Source organism: Ambystoma mexicanum, chromosome 4p (genome assembly GCF_040938575.1).
Source record: "Ambystoma mexicanum isolate Mex_15411 chromosome 4p, UKY_AmexF1_1, whole genome shotgun sequence".
In the NCBI taxonomy this organism is placed as follows: Eukaryota; Metazoa; Chordata; class Amphibia; order Caudata; family Ambystomatidae; genus Ambystoma; species Ambystoma mexicanum.
Window position 1 is genome coordinate 1,047,953,826 of NC_090927.1, and position 22,166 is coordinate 1,047,975,991.

The following is a 22,166-nucleotide window of genomic DNA, read 5'->3' on the forward strand; positions in this document are numbered from 1 at the left end:
CCGAAGACGAGCTTGAAGAGGACGGCTGCTGCTACTCCTGGGCCGCTGGTTTTCCCGGTGAAGCCCTGCTGCAGGTCCGAATTGCCAAGTTCATCTCCACAGAGAAGCCCCTTCAAGGACGACTTCTTCCATTGAATTGGTGGGACCATTCAACTCGTAAGCCACCTGGATACCATTCTCGAAGCTGGTTAGGATTAACCACTGGGAAGGACACCAGCTTGTGTGCTTGAAGAACAGCTACTCGAACTGAAGTGACTCCATTTTGTCAGCGTTTTCCGACGATCCTGTGTAGTGCAGTAGTCCCCCGACGTCTTCCCTGTTGTCCCCACGACTGAGGCTCAGGGACAGTGATATCTACAGGAACTGCCAGGAACCAATGTCTTCAGCTGCATCCTTTGCTTCATACTAAGGTACTGTGCCAACCCGATTGAGAGAACGCTTCTCTCGCGGTGAAACTTCGTGGAACTTTCCAAACTTGCAGGCCTAATCAGCTTGTGACCCAACATATGATTCTTTTTCGTACAAACTACTTCTGAGAACTTTGGCAAAGACTTTACCGTTTTACTTCAAGAACTGCTCTTTCCTATCCAAGACACTAGTCCATTGACTTTGGCCTATACCTATTGAACTGAATCGAGTCCTCTAGTGAACTATAACTATTTGTTCTCTGATGTTTCATGAAACATAACAAATGGGCAATCCCTGGAGCCACGGTCACTCCAGGGCCCCTGACATCGTAATAAGCTTGTAGAATGAAAACCAGGGCCGCTGTCATCCACCACTGCCCCCAGCTCTGAAATGGCACAATAAAGATTATGTATTTAACACTGTCTCTATGTCTGCTGCTGCTCCCCTCTGTGTAACCCACTCGATTTTTGTTTTGCTCACGACAGCATCTGTCGAACCTAATAAAACGACATTTAAACAAATTTAAAAAAGATCTGACATGTGACCAGCTTTGCTGAATCATTCAATGCAAGATGAGTAATTGTTCCTGGAAAGGTATATCTAGCGGCAACCTTCTGCAATCGTTAAGGGCTTAGAGAAACTGTGCTAATAAGTAATCACGTTATTTACCTTGATATGTATTCCTTCAGGTTTGACCGTGACTGCTGTGAAGGACTCGGGAGAATGGAATTTGGAAGCTGGAGCACTGGTGCTTGCAGACGGAGGATTGTGCTGCATTGACGAGTTCAACAGCATCAAGGAGCATGACAAAACCAGCATTCATGAAGCAATGGAGCAGCAGACCATAAGTGTGGCAAAAGCTGGGTAAAAGATATTTTGACCACTTTCACAATACTTTCACTCTCTATTCTGCTTTGGATAAGGCCGAGGTCTTGCATTCAACTCTAGATACATTTAATGAAGTTCAGGTTCAGAACAGTCTGGGGTACGTTTTTCTTTCTTTTTTAAAGTTTTTCTTTTAGTTTATTCAACAGACATACAAAAGAACATTAACATTCTGCCCTGTGACATGGGTTTTGCTACATATATTGTCCGGTGGATGCTACTTTCCATCATTACTGCTGGTTCAGTCTCTCGGCAGCCTCCCCAGCCATTGTTTATGGTAGTGCTTTAGCCACTGTCTTTTAGCATTCCATGTGTACTGTTGGTTCCAGTGATCTATGATAGGGTGCCCTTCCTGACTCCCATTCAGGGGTTCCTGATGTCCCCAGTGTCGAACATCGTCTGTGTCATTTAGTTACAGGCTTCCAGGCCATCCATCCCCTTGTGTGCTCCCTTCTGCAGTGCCCTGTGCCTCACCGCAGTCTCTGCCAGTGACCAGCATTTCAAGTCTGCCCACCAAGCCTCTATGCTGGGTCCATCGGTTGATTTCCAGGCCATCGCTATACTCCTCTTTGCTAATACACAGATCAAGTATTTCATTTTTGCTAGGTGAGTGACCTGCTTCCCCTTTCTTGGGAACAGCTCCAGCAAGCAAAACTCCTAGGGCCATGCTTGTATCTGTATTCCCCCTCTCTTTACCTTTTCTGCAACAGTTTCCCAGAAGGCCACAATCACTGGGCATATCCAGGACATATGCATCATGTCCGCCCATCCTGGGTGCATCTTGAGCAAGCCTGGTCGTTATCCTTGTAGATGCGTGGCATCCGGTGTGGGGTGAGGTATGCCCTGTGTGTCACATGTTTTTTGAGTATGTTTGAATCTAGCATTCTTATAGACTCTCTTGATATACAGCAGCACCCTCTGTCATTCAGTGTCTGTAAATGCCCTTCCCACGTCCCGCTCCCACCTACTACCTACCACTGCCAATTTCCCTTTGTCTAACCCTCCTAGTAATAGGTTGTATATTCTGGATACCATGTGTCCCCCTTCTGATGTATCCTACAATGTGTCAAGTGGGGTGCTGGAGTCTTCTTCGCCTCTCGCTTCCGGCCATCCTTTGTCCATTCTACCAACTACTCCCAAGTGTGTCAAGAATTGTCTCTCGTGTATTCCATATTCGCTAACCACAGTCGAGAATTCCAGCAGCTCGTTTTCCCTCAAAAGGTGACCCACTGTGGCAATACCTTTGCCCTCGCAGTGTTTTCTGAACTGTTTCATTTGCCCTCCCAGTGTTTTCTGAACTGTTTCATTGTGGCTAGTCCTTTTCCTATGATTCCTATTATGGGTATGTTCTTAGAATATGGGTTTGGGGTCCCAGCAAGTTTCCAGGCCCTTTTCCACAGGTCTCTGCAGATTTTCAACAAACCGGAGGGTCTTGGTAGCTTCATATTTTGCACGCAGAGCCCCTCTTTCAGGTAATAATGTTTCAGCATGGACTGCAGGAGCTGGGTGTCTAGCATGGCTTCATCTCCGAGCCAGTTTGCCACAAACTGCAACTGTCCAGCCATCTCACCCCCACCATAGTGCCTCTGCAGTGTGCTGAGGGCGTTTTCTGTTCCTCCCTGCTCCCCAAGGGAACTCTCTTGTCATCCCGTCCAGTCGCCTAAAGAATTTTCTAGGTATGTTAAAGGGTACATTAGTGAAGTGGTACAGGAGGCACGTGAGTGCCACCATCTTTAATAATGCTGCCCTACCCCGTACTCCCAGGGATAGCCTCTTCCAGAATTTGGGCCCTCTGTGTGTAACGTACATGAGTAGAGGCGGGGTGGTGCCACACATTTATTCCCAGGTATCGGAAGGATTGCTCCACCCACTTCAGCCTCCAGTTTGGCAGTTGTACCTTAGTTAGCTCCCTCAGGCCCCCCAGGGGGGGAAGACTAGATTGTTCTCTGTTTACTATAATTCCTGAAAGCTTAGCACACTGGTCTATGACATATAATAAATTCGGTAGATTATCCTCGGGGTGGTTGACATACAGTAAGACGTCATTCGCGTATAGGGAGATCAAGTGTACCGTCCTGTCTAGTTCTATCATCGCATCCGTGTACTCTGTTCTTAGGAAGGCCGCCAATGGCTCCAGTGCCAGGATATATAGCATTGGGACATGGGGCAGCCCTGTTTGGTGCCCTTCTGTACCTCACATGCCTCTGATATTAGTTTCCCTGTTCTCACCCTCACCTTGGTTGCGTATACAACAGCCTCACCCACCTCATAAAGGCGTTCTTGACCCCAAACCACTCCAGGGCTCTCATGAGCCAGTCCCACCAGATCGAGTCAAAGGCCTTAACTTCGAGGGAGGCCACTGCGCAGTCTTCATCCCAGTAGTTTATGCTGTCAATTAAGTGCTGTAATCTCGTAGGTACTACCTATCACTGTTCTGAGTCTATTTGCCAGTACAGCCGCCAAGATTTTGCTGTCTTGGTTCATCATGGAGAGCGGCCTGTAGGATCCGCAGTCTTGTCGGGGCTTTCCTGGCTTAAGTATAGGTAAAATAGTGAGTCCCTGAGGCTGCTGCGCAGTGTTCCCTACTCGTATGCTTCTGTGTAAATTCCAATAACCTAGGCGGTAATGCATCTGCATAGACCTTATAAAATTCACCCGGGAGACCATTCAGTCCCAGTGTTTTGGCGGTCGCGAGGTCGGCTATCACGGAGTTGATTTCATTCAGTGTCAGTGGTGTACCCAGTGAGGCTGCCTGCTCCCTTTCTAACTGTGGCAGGTCAACCTTCTCAGGGCTTCATCGATATCTGTCTTGCTCACATCAGTGTCCCTTCAGTATAGGGATTGGTAGAATCTGGCAAATACACTATTGATTTCCCTTTGTGTTCTAACCACTGTCCCGTCTTCGTGTGTGTGATACTGTTAATTATGTCCCTAGGTTCCTCGCGCCTGTACAACCATGCTAGCAATCTCCCAGGTTTGTTTCCTTCCCTGTGCAGTTTCTGGGTGTACTTGGCATAGTCCAATCTCCCTAATCTTTCCCATTCAGCTATGCATTTTTGTCGCAGATCTATTAGTCTTGCCTCACCCGCATTACTACCTGCGAGTGCATTTTCTTCCCGTGCTATGTCTCTCTCCATGCCTTCCAGGGTCCTCTGTATATCAGCCCTCAGGCCACCCATTTTCCCTATTGCTGTGCCTCTCATGACTACTTTGAAGGCTTCCCATAGTGCCCCTATTTTGCTATGCTACGGGTGTTGCTGTCAAAGTATTCTGTTATTGTGTCTCCATGGTGGTTTTTGAAGATGTCATCATACAGGGCTTCAGACCTCATGCTCAAGCTTGGTATTGGGGCCCTCAGGGTGCCTGCCTGCCAATATGCTATCAACTGGGCGTGGTCCGAGAGAACCCTAGCCTCGTATTCAGTCCCCACAAACTCACCCAGGATTTCAATTCCTGTAAAGATAAAGTCTATTCTAGTGTGTGTTCCGTGTGGTGCTGAGTAGTGCGAGTATCCCTGTGTGTCTCTGTGATTCTCTCTCCAAACGTCTGCTAGCTATAGGTCACTCAGGAAGGCACCCAAAATTTTGGCCAGCGGTGCAGGTTTCTTGTACTTCTCGTCCAACCTATCTAGTCTGGGGTTGAGGGTACAATTAAAGTCTCAACCCCACACCCAGATTGCCTCCCTGTATGTGGTCAGTCTGGGGTATAAGGACTTGAAGAATGTAGTTGCATCATGAATTGGGGCCTATGTATTTATTCAGCATATTTCTCCGTTTTCTAGCTAGCCTTACACCATAAGCATCCTTCCCTCATCTTTTTTGAGTTCTAGTATCTGAAAGGGGACTATTGGGGCTATCCAGACCAGTACCCCTGTTGTGCATGGCGAGAATGCTGAGCCGTATTACTTCCCTCCCCATTTCCTGGCTATGGTTGCTTGCCTGTCCTCCATTTGGTATGTTTCCTGCAGTAGCGCTATTTGTATCCCCATCCCTTTCAGGTATGTGTGCACTCGTAGTCTCTTAATATAACTGTTGATGTTGTAGGTGACAATTCCTAAGCCTTTGGTTCCCATCCGAGATAGGCTCCCAGGGTCACCTCATACCCATTGCCCTGCTCTCGTAGCTGTCTATTGCGTCTCTTTCCTTCCCACATGTCACAGTGCAGGTCCCAGATAAACCACCCCTTCTCCATCGGCCATCCTCTTAACTTGGTTGGCCTCCCTCCCTTGCGACCCCAAAGAACTGCAATACCCAACACCGTCTTGTCTCCTGGTTTTCACCCACCCCCATCTCCACTCCCCCATTTATTCCAAGAATACCCCAACAAAACGTTACCAAACCAAACATTGGCCTAGCGCTAGTGTCCTCGCTCAGGCCCAGCTGCTACTCTCGCTCCCGCCTCTTCTTCGTTAGCCAGCTTGCAGCAGCTTGACGCCTTCAAACTGGTGTCCAAGGTTTCAACTTAGGTCCTACAGCCGCTGCTGGAGCAGCCTTCTTGCCTGGCACCTGTTGTTACTGCGGTATCCCGGGTTCTCGTGCTCCCGCATTACTTGTCACTATATTTCTGGCCTCATGTTGGATGCCATACCAGTTTTTAAGAGGGCTGTTCCATGTTGTGCCCGGTGCGTTCCTTTATGGTGTGTCATTGTTCCTGTGTGGGTGTTGCGGTATTCCCTGCGCATCCATCCAGGATTGTGCATCTCCTGTGCTGTCGAAGAAATGTGATCTCCCATTGTGTAGTATCTTCAGTTTAGCTGGCTATATCAGCATGTAGAGTAGGTTCGTTCTCCTCATGCATTCTTTAGTTGGTCCGAACAGTGCTCTCTGTCTCTGGACCACAGCTGTATAGTCCGTGTATATAGGAAGTTTTGAGGATCCTCTTGTGATGGTTCCCCCCTTTTCTGGAGAAAGCCAGGACCTTTTCCCTGTCATTATAATTGAGGATTTTGGCTATTATCGGTCTCGGGGGTGCTCCCACCGGGGGCCTCTTTGCCAATGATCTGTGTGCCCTCTCCAATGTGAATCCCTAATATAGCGTGCCTGGGCCCACTTCTTGCAGAAGCATATTCTCTACGTACGCGGTTGGGTCTCTTCCCTTTTCTCCCTCAGGGAGCCCGAGTATTCCTATGTTGTTTCTGTGGGCTCTCCCCTCTGCATCTTCGGCACAGTGTTCCAGAGACTTCACCCTGTCTATTAGGTCTGCCACCTGAGCATTAGCTATGTTTGTCGTGTTTTCTTGCACTCGTCATTCTGCAGTGCCCAGGCAGTCCGCCAGTGTCCTTTCATCCTGGTGCAGGAGGCCTACATCCACTATGACTGCGTCAATTTTGTATTCTAGTGCTGTTTTGAGTGCTGCTATGGCTGCAAGAATCTGGCCTTGCACTTGCGTGGTCACCTGTTGTGCCGTTGCTGTCTCCGCCTGTTCTCTCTGGTGTCTAGAGTTTCTGTCCTCTTTATTGTGTGTGTAGGCCTCCATGACTGTTGGTCGGCCTTTTCCTTTCCGGCCGTTCTCTGCCATCTCAGTGTGGCACCTCTCTGTTTGTGGTGTGGCACTCCTTTCTGTGTTTTCCCTGCCTTTGTCCATCCTTTTTGGTCCTTGGCACTCTCTACCTCTCCTAGTCAGCCTCCGGTCAGCATGTGGTCTACTCAGCAGGCAGTGCCTCTGTCTCTTGTGTGTGTTTTTGGCGCTCTCTGCGCTACTGCGCCCTGTGCTCCTGCCAAGCCCAGCCAGTGTTTTCCATTCACGTAGCCTCTGCTCACTTGACCCACCACTGCCTGCCCGCAGTGCTGCCCAGGTGGCTATCTCTTGTGGCAGTGATGATCTCCCAGTGAGTCGGTGCGCCCACGGTGGCTCGCAAATAGTTCCAGTTGCTGGTCGCCTTGTCCACTTTGGTCCTTGGCTTGTGCGCCTGCTAATACTGCTCTGCAATGGGCTTTGTTGTTTGGGTTCCCCTCGGCCCTCGTCCACCACTCCCAGGGTCCTGGTGGTCCTTGGTTGGCTGTCCTCCCCTGCCCCCTGTGTTACTTGCCAGATCTTGGGGCATCCAGTGCTCCTGCCGTGTTGTCCTAGTCTCGCCGGCTTTGCCTCCGCAAGTAGGTGCTTGCTCAATCTACCAGGTCCCACTGAGGAACCCGCTTCACTGGTGCAGCTACTTGTTGGCCCGCTCCTGGCAGGTGCCTCCACAGCCACCCCTCTTTTAATTGGGACCGCACAAATTCCCCCAGCTGCCACGGGGGTGTGGGGATGGGGCGTGGGGGTATGGGGGACAGGGGACAGGAGGAGAGCAGAGAAGAGGGTGAGACCAGCGGCTCCTGCGCCGCATTCGGTGCCTCCAGATGGGGTCCTCGGCAACGCTGGCGCACCTGCTGCCAACTCCCGCTGTGACCTCTCAGCTCCGCTCACCAGCAGGGATGTACCTGCGCTCCCCTCTCCGCACCAGTCTTCACTGCTCCGGCACTTGGTTTCGCTTGTGGGACTCCCTCTATGTCACGCCCGCCATTTTGAAAGAGCTCTCTGTCAGCATCCAGGATCGAGATACGCAGCCGGCTTGCCTCAATCGCCTGTCCCTCCAATCTCACCTGCTTCACGCTACGTTTTGCTGTCGGTAGGTGTATTTTGTTTAATAAAATGCTCCTCTGCCACGCCGGAATCTATATCTATTGCAGGATCTTGTGGGAGCTCTTGAGAAGAGCTGCTTTTCACCCTGGATGCAAGCCACACCCACGGTCTGCGGCCTGGTTAGTTGCAGATGCAGCTTAATCTGCAGATTTGACCCCAGTGCCTCTGTTAGCCTTATCTGACAGTCTTTTCCATCTAGCTAAAAGTCTTGTACCACCTTTGTGAGGCCAGGTCTTTTCCAGTAAGGTGTTAATCATATGGGTAGCCTTGCCGCTTGAACTTGAAAATGTCTGGAGATTTTTGTATACTGTTTAGGACTTCCTGTTTGGCCTGGGATTTCTGTGGCTATTTCTGTTCTACCACTTTACTTCTACGTCCCATCCCCTATCCTCCATACGTTTCGTGCCCCTCACGACATGACCAGAGCCTTTTTCACAGCAAATATTCTTAAATATGAATTTAGGTCTAGAACAAGTGTGTATGGGTGGGGCAGGGCCTCTATGCACTTTGTCTCTGCCTACCGGCTCGCCAGTTAATTTTTCCATGATGAGGTGTATCGAGCCCTGTGCAGAAGTGGTTTTCTTTATTTTCATGCTTGTCCTTTATCTTAATTCTGTTCGGTTTCCTATTTCTGAACACCAGTGATTCCTCTGCCATTTATGTTGGGGCAAACCAGCTTCTGCTCACGAGTGCTCTGTTTCAGACCCAGCACACACTCTGTTTTGAGCATCAGAATCCCAGCTTGGACTCCTGCTCAGCAGTGTCCTTTCCAAATGGCTGTTGAAGAGGCTCTGTGTGAGAAATAATGTTCATGGTGCCACCAGAATACTTGCAGTGATTCATTCTTAAAAGGGAAATAAGGTAAACATGATCATTCTTGCAGTGGCACCCCAGCAACTCCTTCCCAGGGAACCTTCATCTGGGAGAATTCTAGTGGTCCTTCTGTGGCCAGCCACTGCTTCACAGGGGGAGACACCCAATGTCTTGCAGGGCATTGGGATGAGGCCTCATCGACCTGAGAATACTAGAGTGTCTCATTCCGAGGCCTCTGAAGCCTCTAGTGGGTCCTACGCTTCACCTCACACTCAATGGGCCTCATTACAAGGATGGCAGTAAGGCAACAACGGCACTGGTATCGCTACCAGCACCGTTGCTACCGTACCGCCATACTAGGAGTTCTGCTCGCGGGTGCCCTTGCAGCCACAAGGTCTGACCTGGTGGCCGTACCGGCGTACGCGAGCAGAAAATGATGGTAGCCCCTATGGGGCTCGAATGGGGATGTACCGGGCCTGGCACCTTACCATCCAAGCTGAGCGGGTGATTGCAGCGCGGTATTGTAACATGGTAAGTGCCCTCCTGGGCATTTTGAAATTTTGCTGCGTGTGTTTCCTTGCCGTGTCCCCTGTTTCTTCTGCTCCCTGTGAGCCTCTTCCCCCCCCCCCTCCTTCCCGTCCGCCTCCCAAAGATTGGCTTCTCTCCTCTCCTGGCTTGTGTGTAGGGAAGTCGCTGGTCACCATGCTCGCCATGCCTTCCAAGTTGAGCGGGTGACTGCAGCGCGGTATTGTAACGTGGTAAGTGCCCTCCTGGGCATTTTGAAATTTTGCTGCGTGTGTTTCCTTGCCTTGTCCCCTGTTTCTTCTGCTCCCCTTCCGCCTCTCCCCCCCTCCTTCCCACCCACCTCCCAAACCCTTCCACCCCCCTGATTGGCCTTTCCCTCTATCACTGACCCTCCCTGGGCAGCCCCTACCCCGCAGCCCCTATGGTTAAGGACCCCTAGGCAAAGGGCGGCTCCCAGATAGGCGGCCCCCAGTTGTGTCTGCAGGTGTCCGCAGGGGACACCAGTTGCCAGTCATTACCCTGGTCAATGATGCAGGCCTCCCTGCTTACCCCCTTCACCTAGCAGACTCACAAATGTAGGTGGGTTTTTCTCCTGTCTATTTAAAATTGCATCACTTCAATATTTAAAATTGCACTGTGAAACCTAGGCCTTTCTCCCTCTATTCAGGATTCTCAAAGGTAGGTGTGTTTTTCTCCTGTTATAATATGCACTGTCTCCGTATTTAAAATTGCATTGTGAAACCTAGGCTTTTCTCCCTCTATTCAGGATTCTCAAATTTAGGTGGTCTTCTCTCCTGTCTTAAAATGTGCATTCTGTAAGCTCCTTTAATCCTGATTGTTGTCATCTTGTCATATTGCGCAACTTGCTTGCCTCTCGCTGTCTCGCCTGCCTACTCTAGTGTCCTTCTCTAGTACCTCCCCCTCTCCCTTCCACCTCTCTCCTCTCCCACCTACTCTATGGTGCTCTCTGTCTCTCCTATCTTCTCTAACTGCTTCTCTGTTGACTATCCTGCCCTCCTCACTAAATCTGGTAGGAAGACGTTTAAAAAGGACATCCTGGTCTCCAACCCAGGCCTCCCTATCGCTGACACCTACACCAGTGCCTCCTCTAAGGAAAGTCTCACCAACATCCTCTTTGTCATTCCTTCGCCAGACCTATGGACCCTTCATATGGTCTCTGTGCTCTCTCCTTTCTCTTCTTCTCCCATTAATGGTGGCACCCGTTGGGATGCCCTCCTGGCCTCCTTCCATTCCTCTAAGGTCATCATTAATGTTTAATCGAATGGGAACGTCTTGGTCCAAGGCCCTCAGGCCAACCTTCACCTCTTTGATAGATGCTTCGTGCACCTGATCAATTTCCTTCTCCTGCTGTCCCCTCTCCCCTTTACGCGGCAACCTCGCCTCCCCCTTCTGCCTCCACCTTGGCTTCTCCTTCCTTCTCTGGGTTCTCTCAGGCTCCTTCTACACCTCCAAAGGGCGTACCTCTGACGTGTACCCCTCCCCAGAAGTCCTTCGAGGATGGCAACTTTCTCCATATTGCCACTTTAAACTCTTGCTCTGCTGTCAAACACTCCTCTGTTATCTGCCGCCTTCTGGAAGAACTTGACCTCAATGTCCTCGGTCTCACCGAGACATGGTTCACGGCAAGGTCTGTCACTAGCTTTGACACGCTCCTACCTGACGGCTACAAGATCCCCTCTGCGCCAGGTCCAACCGCTCTGGGGGGGGTGTAGCCCTGATCTTCCCCGATTGGATTCCCGCCTCTGTCACTCCTACGCAGTCCTACTCCTCTTTTGAATGCCTTGTCTGCAGGCTCTCTCTCTCCACTAGCCATTCCATTACTGTGGCTACTATTGGCCACCTGGTCAAATCTCCCCCTTCCTCTCTGAGTGAGCGGACCTCTCCTCCTCACTCCTGGCCTCAACCACTCAACTGCTCCTTCTTGGAGACTTCAACATCCACCTGGATGCCTCCTGTCCTCCCTCTAGACTCTTTCACGACCTCTGCGTCTCTCTCTAACTCACTATTCTCCCCTCTGGCTCAACTCACTCTGCAGGGCACATTCCGGATGTTCTGATCTAATCAGACCTTCCCCTCTCTGTCCCTCTCTTCACTCCTCCCTCCTGGAGTGATCACTTTCTCCTCTCCTCCCACCTCACCCTCCCTACCCCTCAGGCCAAGCCACCTCCATCACGGCCACCCACCTTCTCGGTCATCCGACCCATGAAGCACGAGTCAGTTGAGGCTTTCGCCACCACTTTCTCTCCCCCTCCTCCCCCTTTGGCTGACTCTCACCCTGACACAGCCCTCTCCACACTCCACTCTGCTATATCTGATACTCTTGATATGCTTGCCCATGTCATGTGACTCTGCCTGAAGCCCAAAGCCAAGTGCAACTCCTGGTACGACTCAGATCTCATCACCCTAAAACGCAAGTGCAGGGTGGCCGGGAGGAAATGGCTTGCTTCATGTACATCCTCTAACAAACTGGCCTGCAGCCTGCTCCAAAGGCAATACCGGCTCTCTGTCCTAACCAAGAAGAGAGCTCATATCCAAGCCCACGTCTCTGCGGCATCTAACAACTCGGCTGAACTCTTTAAAATCTGCATGGAACTGGCCAATCCTGCCGCAGTCTCTACCTCTCATGTCCTTTCCCAGGCCCTCTGCACGGCACTGGCTTCTCACTTCATCTCTAAAACTCAGGACATACTGTCCTCACTCTCCTCCTATCCCCCCTCCCTCTACTCCCTGCTCTTCCTCTGGCCCTTCTGCAGCCACCTCTCCTCCCTCCTTCTCTGCCTTTCCCCTGTTCTCTGCAGAGAAGGTTTCTAGACAAGTCCAATCTATGAAAGTCTCATCGAAACAGGTTCACCCTTGTTACTCCAAAACTATCAAGGACCACATTGACTACTTGGCTCCTACCCTGGCTGACTTCTGCAATCACTCCTTTGCCACTGGAGTCTTCCCATCCCCCCTGAAGCACTCCCTTGTGCACCCTTTCCTTAGGAAACCCTCTGCCGACCCCTCCTGCCCGGCTAACTATCGCCCAATCTCCATCACTCCCTTCCTGGGCAAGCTCCTGGAGAGACTGGCCCTCTCCCAGCTTCTTCATGACCATCAGTCTGGCTTCAGAGCAGCCAGAAGCACGGAAACTGCTCTTCTGAACATCTGTGAAGACCTGCTCTCCAACCTTGATGCTAAAACCCACTGCGTCCTCATCCTGCTTGATCTCTCTTCTGCTTTGACACTGTCAACCATGCCATCCTGCTCATCCATCTCCCTGATAACCTGGGTATCACTGTTCAGGCTCTGACGTGGCTGACTTCTTTCCTCTCTGACCAACCCTCCCAGGTCCAACTTGGGTCCTTCCTCTCCGCTATCTTTTTCTCTACTTGTGGTGTCCCCCAGGGGTCTAACCTCTCTCCCTGGCTGTTCAACCAATACCTGGCACTCCTTGCCCTCTGCAGCACCGCTCTCTGTCCCAACTTTCAGTGCTATGCGGATGACACCCAGCTCATTTTCAGGCTACCCTCGGCCTCCTCCTCTCCTTCCCTCTTCTCTGACTTTCTGTCTGCTATCCAGGAGTGGTGTGCCGCCAATTACCTCTGCGTTAATGCCAATAAGACTGAGATTCTCCTCATCGGCACACCTGCTCCCTCCTTTCCTGTAGCTCTCTGGCCAGCCTCTCTTGGCCCTCTTCCTGTTCCCACCTGCAAGGCTAAAAACCTCAGGGTCATCTTCGACTCCACACCCTCCTTCTCCCCTCACATCTCTGATGTCTCCAAGAAGTCACACTACCATCTGCACCTCCTCAGAGGTATTCTTCCTTTTCTCTCCTTCCCCCAGAAGCTCATTGTCTCCAGAGCTCTGTACTCCTTTCTTGCTCGGAGCCTCCCTCATGGTCAGTGTGCTCGCTTTGTAGCCTCCAGCTAGCAGGCTTTGCTCCCGCATTGCTACCGCTGGTTTGGTGGCCCTGTTTATCTCTGCCCCTCCAGGACCTGTTTCCAGAGGCTCGCCTTTGCGTACCATGGATTCTTATTCTGTGCACGTCATCACGGCCAGATAAACTGTGTCCTTCCTCTATGACGGCCCTCGGATAAGTCAGCATTACCTGAAGCCAATATGGTGGAAGGAGGATTGGTGGTACTTATAGTACAAATCTGAGAACACTCAGTTCTTTCCAGCCCCACGTATGCAGACAGGGCTGTCACGAGGAGGGTGCAGGGGGTGGCTAAACTGCCCCGGGCCTCGCACTTGCGGGTGGCCTCGCGGCCCCCTCTCCTAAGGAGAAGGCAGCACAGTCTCCTGTGTCCTTTATTAACACGGGGGACTGTGCTGTCTGCTCTCTTCCCCTGCAATGATTTTGCTGTTTTTTGCTAAGCCGTTTGGCTCTGGAACAAAGAGCAAAATAATGGGAGACAGCAGGGCTCAGAAGTGAGCTCTGCTGCCTCCCGTTATTCAGCTGACAACGTGAACATGCTGAATGACAAGAGAGGACGCCTCTCCTGTCAGTCAGTGTGTTCACGTTGCTCAGTGTGAACACATTGACTGATAGGAGAGGAGTTCTCTCCTGTCAGGCAGCATGTCTACATGTCGGAGTGTAGGGAGGGCCACCCAGTCCCACGTGGCTGCGCGGGTGCTTTTGAAGGGTGCATGGAGTTAAGGCAAGTGTTTATTTTAAATTAAATGTGTATATATGTGTATTTAAATTGAATGAGTATGTATATGTGTATGTATGAATGCATGCGTGCATGTTGGTGTTTGTATCAATGCTGTGTTTGGTTTTATGTATGCATGCATGTATGTATGGAGTTGTGTAACTGGTGGATGAATGCATGGGTGAAAGTGTTTTATGTGAATGTGTGTTCAGCCCCACCCCTAAATTTGGCCGCCCTGGGGGCCACTTCATTAAGGGGTGGGTTCATGGCATCAGAGGTGCACCTAGGCTAAAATGTCAGAGGGGTGGGAGGAGGGGTGGGGAGTGGGGATTAACACCTCAAATGTTGGGAGAGGCAATAATATCAGAGGCTGTGAGGTAGGGGCAAAGTTCCTTGTGTGGGGGCATCTAACACATTTTCACATTCGAATGAGACTATTCTGGTGAAGCTTCAATGTTACAAGCAGCTACCTCTCGCCTTCATTTCTGAAAAATCACACTTATGGACTGCATTGAGAATGAGATGTCTCATGTCACCACTTCCCTTCTAATCATTCCCCTAGCATGCAAGTGCTAACCCCACATCACGATTTGAATTACCTAAAAATGTATGCATATGAATGCAGGTGGTAACAGTAAAATGTTTGTTAGTAATTGCAGGGCCTTTGTTAACAGCGAAGCCAAGGCACCATTTAACGTTTGTGTCCTGTTCAGTCCGACCACAGCTCTGTCGGTCAACCCGGCAGGTGCTGGATGACCGCTTTGAAAGCAGATAGTGAGTGGGGCCAATAAACCCTTTGCACTTTTCGGTCTCCCCCTGAGGGATGGCATCTGGGCCTTTCACCTTTTACAGTTGAAATGGGCCCCCAAGTAGCTGCCCACATGTGGGCAGTCTTATGACACAGCAACCTACTGATAATCTGCAGCTTTGAACCTCCTTGCTGCATTATTTTGACTTCATTATTGATTTAAGCACTCCACAGGTGCCTTGGACCATTATCCCAATCAGTAAGGGTTGCCCCAAACATCAAAAAGAAATGGGACCCCACCAGCCCTGACACATCTTTAGCCAGCCCTGCTCTCATTTCCCTCTGAATTCCCTGAGCCCAGCTAGGAAGCTGAAATGCTATTTCACCTTCCCATTGGCCACTAGTCGTAGTTTTCACCCCAATTCAGAGGCTGTTTACTTTCATAGTGCTATGCTAATCTCTGGAGAGGTGGCCCATCTAAAAGCTGAGACCAGAAGTTAAGACTTTGGCTTTATCAAAGTGAGTCTGTTGATATTGCATGGATAGGTTTTTTTGCTCTGCATGTTTGATGCTGATGCTGCTCCTTAACGAGTGCTACGGGCTGGCGACACATCGAAAGAGGCCTTCTGCCTCAAAGTGGCCAGGGGCTGGCGCCGCCCATGGAGCCAGGTCAAGCCAACAAAGCCCACCATTTCAGGGAGGGGCTAGATCCCGATCTGCTCAAGGGTGTTGCGCCACTGCATGGCATTCTTTTTCTTCGGGTTATTAGGTGTGCCACCAAAAAGACAAAACTATTGCTTTAACGAACAGACAGTGGTGGAAATGGACTTTTTTTTCTGGGGAATCCCTCCTACTGCAGTGAAAGAGGCCGGGCCCAGCGACGGGATGATTAGGAGGGTGTAGGGCAGGTATTTTAGTCACCCCATGAACATTTGCCTCTTCCACTCAGAGGATTTATCATCAGCAAAGTTCAAAATCTGCACCCCTTTTAAACCTAAAAAATGCATATCAATATTTCCAGTACAGTGCAACATTGACAAGGGATTTCACAGGGCTCCCGCTCAGACCCTTGTGGGGAAGTGTCTCACTTTGGAACCTAGCGGCCACGGTTTAAATCCATGCCCAACATAGTTCAAAGCATGAACACACCAGAGCATTCTAAAATAAACATAAAGTGCACAGATTTCCCAGATTGTGGAGCTGTAGTTCCAGTCTGGTGAGTAATTGTTTGCCAGTTCCTAGGTCTGGGAAGATCCGTCCCAATGATAGCATTGAGTAGAGATGGGAAGAAATGCAATATGAGGAGGGATTTGTAGATGTTGTTTAGTTATTTGCCCATCCATTGACTTCTCATGGCCATGATAATCCCTATGGCAATTCTCACCCAGTTCCTGCCTTCCCCACCCAAAACACCTCCTCACTGAAACTCTTTGAGCTAGCTTTAAACATGCCTTGCCATTAAACGTTGCCCTCAATGTGCCTGCAAGTGTTTTCTCAAAGGAGTCTTCTGAGAGTTCATGACTTCATTGGAGTTGTAAACACAGAACTGGTGTAATATAAATGTTTTAATCAGGTCTGCCTTTGGCCACTCGATTTAAAAACACCCTGCATGTCTTTCGCTGAAGTTCTGTTAAAAACAAGCATTGGCAAAGCCAACGATTTTGGATTGTGTATAAGTATTAGGCATTTGCCAGGCACTGCTATTAGCTGCTCAGGTACTCGAACCATTTTGCACCGGCACTATTAATGGTCAGCTAATACCAATACAGAAGTGTCTTTCCCATGCCTACACAAATGCCCAAATTGTTAGCATTGCCAGTGCTCTTTTTGTTTTACCATTGATGCACAGGACTATGCATCAAGGTTAAAGCAAACATACTACTTGGCTAAATTGGCCCACAATGAATGTAGGCCAATCTAGCCAGTAATAACACTTATGGTACACAGTCAGCCTGGATATACTTTCTGTGGCATGGCATTTTTACTGTCTGGGAGTCCATATATGGTAACAAATGCATTTATTGATGCAACCTGCATGGACATACATGAGAACAACCAGCATGAATATATTTTTATACTAGCATACCTTGCGTGGAAAGGCGGCATGAAATGTATTGAAAAGATTTCCTGTGCACAGTTTGTGATTTGCAACTATTGGGATTTTCCATGTGCTTCCATACAAAATCAATTGCAAACTGTATGGATTTCTACCCAATTTTGCAAAGAAAGTGCTGTAACATGCATCATTTTAACCCAATGTTTAAAAAAAAAATTGGGGAGTGAAAACCCCCCCCTCAAGCAACCCTTGTTTGGTTTGGGCTTCCTCACTGTGCTCTGTTGATCCTGCCTAATTGGCACAAACTTTTAAGCCTCTTAAATTCAGAAATGTACCAGCCTCCACTGTACAACATTTGTCACTGTGTATGGTGTGTGTTTTAATGCGCACACAGGGGCAGTGTGCTCCTTAATGATATGATATGGCATTTATAACGTGCCTGTACACGTGTTTCTAGGCGCGACAAGGCAAGGAGGGGGAAACAAAAGAGTAGGACAAAACACAGATCTTACTAGGCATGGTGTCATTTAGATCGCGCTTGCAGGGAAAAGGGAGGAGGGGAGAAGTGCCGAGGGTGGGGTAGGATGCAGAAGTGCAGGAACAAAGGAGAAACAAGAGTGCAGCCAACGGGTGGCAAGTGTGAGTACTCATAAGTGCAGCCAACGGGTGGAGAATAAGTGAAAGAGGGGGACTATAGGGTTACAGATCCAGAACACAAGTGCAGGGGAGCCAAGAGGCAGTGCAGGATTGCAACAGGACAGGCAGGGACCTGGGCCCGAATTCAGAGCTTGACCAGGTGACCAGTCCATGGATCAGGCAGGTGATCAGCAAGGGAGAGGAAGAGAGAAGGTGGAAGTGAGAAGGCAGAAGCAAAGAGACAGATCTTGAGTTGTTTCCGGACCTGGAGATGGTTCTGCTCAGGTTTAAGAGAGGCAGGGAGGCTGTTTTCAGTGGGAGGACCCAGCCGAAGAAAGAGTTCTGCCCTCAATTCTTTGCTTGGAAAAGTGACTGACTCTCAGAGATTTGGAGGTGGTGGAGTGGAGAGCTCATGCCATCCTATATATATTTATGCATATGATACAAAAGTTAGTCCAGCATAAAACTTTCTTCAGTAGAGAAATCTAACTTTGCTGTAGTTGATTTGGAGTTGCATTAATAAACCAGATTTGGGATCCTACACACAAACTCAAAGCGAGATTTTTCGAATCTCCTGTTTACGGAGGTGCCGCAGCTGGCTGAGTGCAAAAAATTTAAGGGGGCCTCGTCAAATGTTTTGCCCCGGGCCTCACCATCTCTTCTGACAGCCCTGTATGCAGACAACGTAGTCCTTTCAGGGAGGTCCTCTATGGATTGTGAGTCCTTGACCTCTAGAGGGGAGTCACTCCCAATGAGGCTGCAGTTGTCCTGACCCCTAGGCAGGGTCTTGCAGAGCGTCTCCCCTCCTTAGCCTCAGAGGAAGTGGCTCACACATTGTACAGATTCGTCACAAACTCCACTATGAGGGTTGTTCTTTTTGCCAAGCAGAGCATACAGTACAAACCTTAGCATAACATACACCTACATCAGAACTCTAAATGGGTAGTCAATATTCCATCAAGGAGTGCAAGTGACATTTGATTGACAATAACCTTTTCCATCCCTTGCGCCATCCCGATCCACCGGCGTTAAAATTGGTGAAGAGGGGGCAGCATGAGGGTACATAGAATATACAAAATACCGGGTTCCCTCTTGCCTCGTCCCAAAGCAACCCAAACTTCAACTGAAAGAAATTGAAAATGTCGGCACAAATATTAGCACATCTTTCAATCAAGCAGTGTGCGTTTTAAAATCTATTTGTAGTTAAAAATTCCAACATTGTTAGAAGAGAAAAACATTTCAAAACGTCATTGGTCATGAAGGGGCTCTGATGTGCATCTTAACAGCCCACCAGTAGCATTTGAGTGCACAGAACTATCTGTTGTTACTAAGCCTTGAGGCTAATTGCTGCAGTGTGCATAAGCCTCTAGAAGCATACATAACCTTTATTACAGCATATTGCCAAACCTTGGGCATTAGAAGTGCAGTTGTGCCCAGCACTACACCATGAAGAAAATGTGAAAAGGTGCCCTTTGTTTCTCTTTGATTATTGGCAATGGGGCAGAGGGTTCATAACAAATAAATTCACCGGTGGTCACTTGCCGCGACAAAGGTGCTGGTGTTACGTCTAAGGGTGCATTATGTCTTGAATAATATTGCAAATGTAGATAACAAGTACTGTAGCTATGTAAACTCCTGGCTCGCATAACCTGTAAAATCCAGATGGTGCTGCAGATATACCATTGGTGTCTAGGCATGTACAGAATGAACCGGATGGCCTCGCTGACCACTAGAATTTAGGTGATCCAGATACTTGCCATTTAATGACTGGCTCCAGTTTATTTTTAATCTTTCATGAAAGTATACATAATTTAGGGTGCAACCATCTTAGGAAGCCTGAATGAACATGTGCACGTACTCTTCCTCCTCTCCCATGCTCCCTGTCGACACTTTCAACAGGGCCACATTCCAGTCAATGTTGTCCAGAGGTAGCCTTTTGTAGAAGAGTTGAGTCTTGCGCTAGGGATTGTCACAGTCCCTGGCGTATCCTACTCTGCATGTTCACTTTTGGATGAACCGAGGGGACACAGTTTTCTTTCTGTTGCATTGAAGACTGGAGGGGTTGAAAGGAAGTGGGTTAAAGTCTTTAAACAAGTCTGCGAAGTTGCAAGCACTCGGGCATTGGGATCTCCGGGATTCCAAATAATTTACAGACAATGGAGCAATTTGATTGGCCTGAGAAGGAATGGACGGTTCACAGACATCCCATTCTTTATTTTTAGTGTTAGCACTACACTTATGAGAATAGCCCACGGCGACATGATGTTAGAAATGGGATGAGATTTTGGTTCTATGTGGAAAGACCTCATTTTAACGGTCTCAAGAGAAAAAGAACGATTTACAATGCCCGATTTATATTGATCGTAAAATCAGCATTGTAAAGGTCTTTTTCTGTTGAGACCTTTAAAATGCGTTTTTTAAAAAATAATTTCTGGCGGGATTTCACCCCCCAAGCCGCCATTGTTCCTCCCTGCCCCCATCCTCCACCCTCTCCTGCGGGATTTCCCTTAAATTGGGTGTTTTGCACTGCAGCCCCAACCCCCCAGCCCCCATTCTCCCAATCTAAAACACATACATACACACAACACACACGCACCCACACACTTACCCGTTCTCCTCGTCCTGCGCTTCCGGATCCCGACATGTCTGTCAGCCCCTGCGTACACTCGTGTGCCGCAGGGGCATGACAGCTCCATTTAGAAAGACCACTCTGTGCAGTCACGGAGCGGTCTTTCTAAATCGGTATTTTGATGAAAAGATCTTTAGAAAAAGATCTTTCCTTCTAGAACGGAGATTTTCACCCACTGACCAAACAAAATGTCTTTGTCAAAAGAAGCAGCTGCCATCCCACGCTGGATGGTCTCAGTCAGCTGAATTTGTTTTGCCCTGTGTTATTTAGGACACTCTGATACTTAATGTATTTGTTTTTTATAGCGCCAACTTGTAAAGATACAGCTCAAATTGACAAGGACATCTCATTTTGAGATTACATTTATCAATTGTTTACAGGTGATAAGGAAATCACTGGGGTGGGGATGTAAAACAGGTGATTAAACCCCCCAAAAATGTATATAATGTGGATAAGAGGGATCCTACTTTTCCAGTGGTGTATTACAGATAACAGTCGAAGAACATTTCAGATAATCATTCACAGGGAACATTGATGTGTTTGTCACTGACAGAAGAGGAGAATCGAGAGCCAGCTCCCGACCTCCCAAGTGGAGCCAGAGGTGGTGATCTCTCCATTGTACAGGTGAATCTGTGATCTTCCTCTTCTGCTTTATTGACACAGATCGGGCAGGATGTTACCCTCTAAAAGTCTTCTTTAGCACGCTGCATCAGGAGTATTGGCCTCTGGGTAAATTAGGGTATCGCAACGCTGCCAAATCTTTTTATATGGAGACAGCTTCCTGGAAGTTCATAAACATCAGGACCCCATGAAAGTGCCATCAAGGTGACTAGCCAAACAACTTTGCCAGCCACAGATATTTAGAGAATAGCAACCATGTTTCCTTGAAGTATGTCCAAGCATATTTGGGTGCTGGTGGAGAGGCTTCCCCCAAAGGAGTATAGTGTTATGAAGAAGCCACCATCTTGTTCCAGCATTACAACCCAACACCCCAGCCAAACATGCTGTTTCTTTGTGACCATTTATACATCGAGATACATTTTCTGTATTTTTGTGTGTTCCTCCATGAATCTCAAATGGTAGTGGCTGTAATTTAAGGTGGCTATGCATTGCCTTCAGGCCTGTTCTCTTCTATCCCTGATGATCCATATGTCAATTATGTATCTCAGCTTTAGTATGACTTAATTAGTGAACCTCTGGTTTGTTTGGGCACATGCAATTTCTTTCTCCCACCAGCTTATCATGATGTTCACATTAGTTGGAGCAAAGGTTATTTCCATTGCTGTGCCTCTATGGTTTGCGATATACACCTTTTATGTTATGTTATGATGCATTTGTATAGCACCTTATGTATCATTGGTATGATCCTAAAGTGCTCTGGGTTGAATGCCCTTTTGGACGGCTGTCCGTGTCAGTGGAGAGAGTAGAGTAGCAAATAGTGCTTGGGTGCACTAGGTATGTGCGCGGTCAGAGTGGTTTGTGCCGGTTGGCTGCATTCTACTTTTAAGTGTGGTGCGGTGGATGTGAGTGGTCAGTATAATGTGTGCAGCAAGGAGGGTGGTCTCTTGAGTCTGCATTCTGGCTGCCTTGGAGCTTCTTGTATAGGGGATTGTGTGCAGCTAGGTTGATTTATCGTGGGGTATAGCTGCATTTTACCAGGCTGTTGAGATGTTTTTGGAGAAATGTAGGTATGTGTGCAGCTAGGCCGAATTGATCGGGGGGTGTAGCCGCAATTTATTGTTTGTTGATGCAAAGTGAGAGTGAGCATATTGGTAGGAATGAGTGTCTATGGTTACTGGTCGGAGGCCCCCATTCCTGGGTTGCTTTTGGGGCTCAATGTGCCGGCCGTGTCTGTCCTGGTGGTTCGTGGTAGTGGATTTCCGAGAGGGATAGTCTGGCCGGTGAGAGTATAATGTGTTCGCTCAGTTGGGCCGACTATTTCCAGACGCTCTGTAATAGGACTCAAAAGGGCCCATTTTTCGGGTCCCTTGTGGAAGATTGAGGTGAGAGTGTCGGTGCTTCCTGGGTTATCGCATGATTCTCTGGAGAGTCCCACCGATCATAGTTAATTCTGTGCCTGCGCTAAGCGGTTCTTGGCTCTTATTCCTAGGTAGGCCAGTGTAGCCTATATTGATTATATACCACCTGCTATGCCTTGGAGAGCAAGCCGGCGGAGTACAGTACACAGCT

General features: G+C 48.8%; 1 protein-coding gene across 2 annotated transcripts in view; it reads left to right on the forward strand.

Moving 5' to 3' along the window:
• The window catches only part of MCM9 (minichromosome maintenance 9 homologous recombination repair factor), a 907,286-nt gene that overhangs the window by 763,185 nt on the left and 121,935 nt on the right, over nucleotides 1–22,166 (forward strand). For both annotated transcript variants that reach the window (XM_069606612.1, XM_069606613.1), the window contains exon 8: nucleotides 1,098–1,272. In XM_069606612.1, the coding sequence (XP_069462713.1) occupies nucleotides 1,098–1,272 (175 nt within the window). The remainder of the gene's footprint in view (nucleotides 1–1,097; nucleotides 1,273–22,166) is intronic.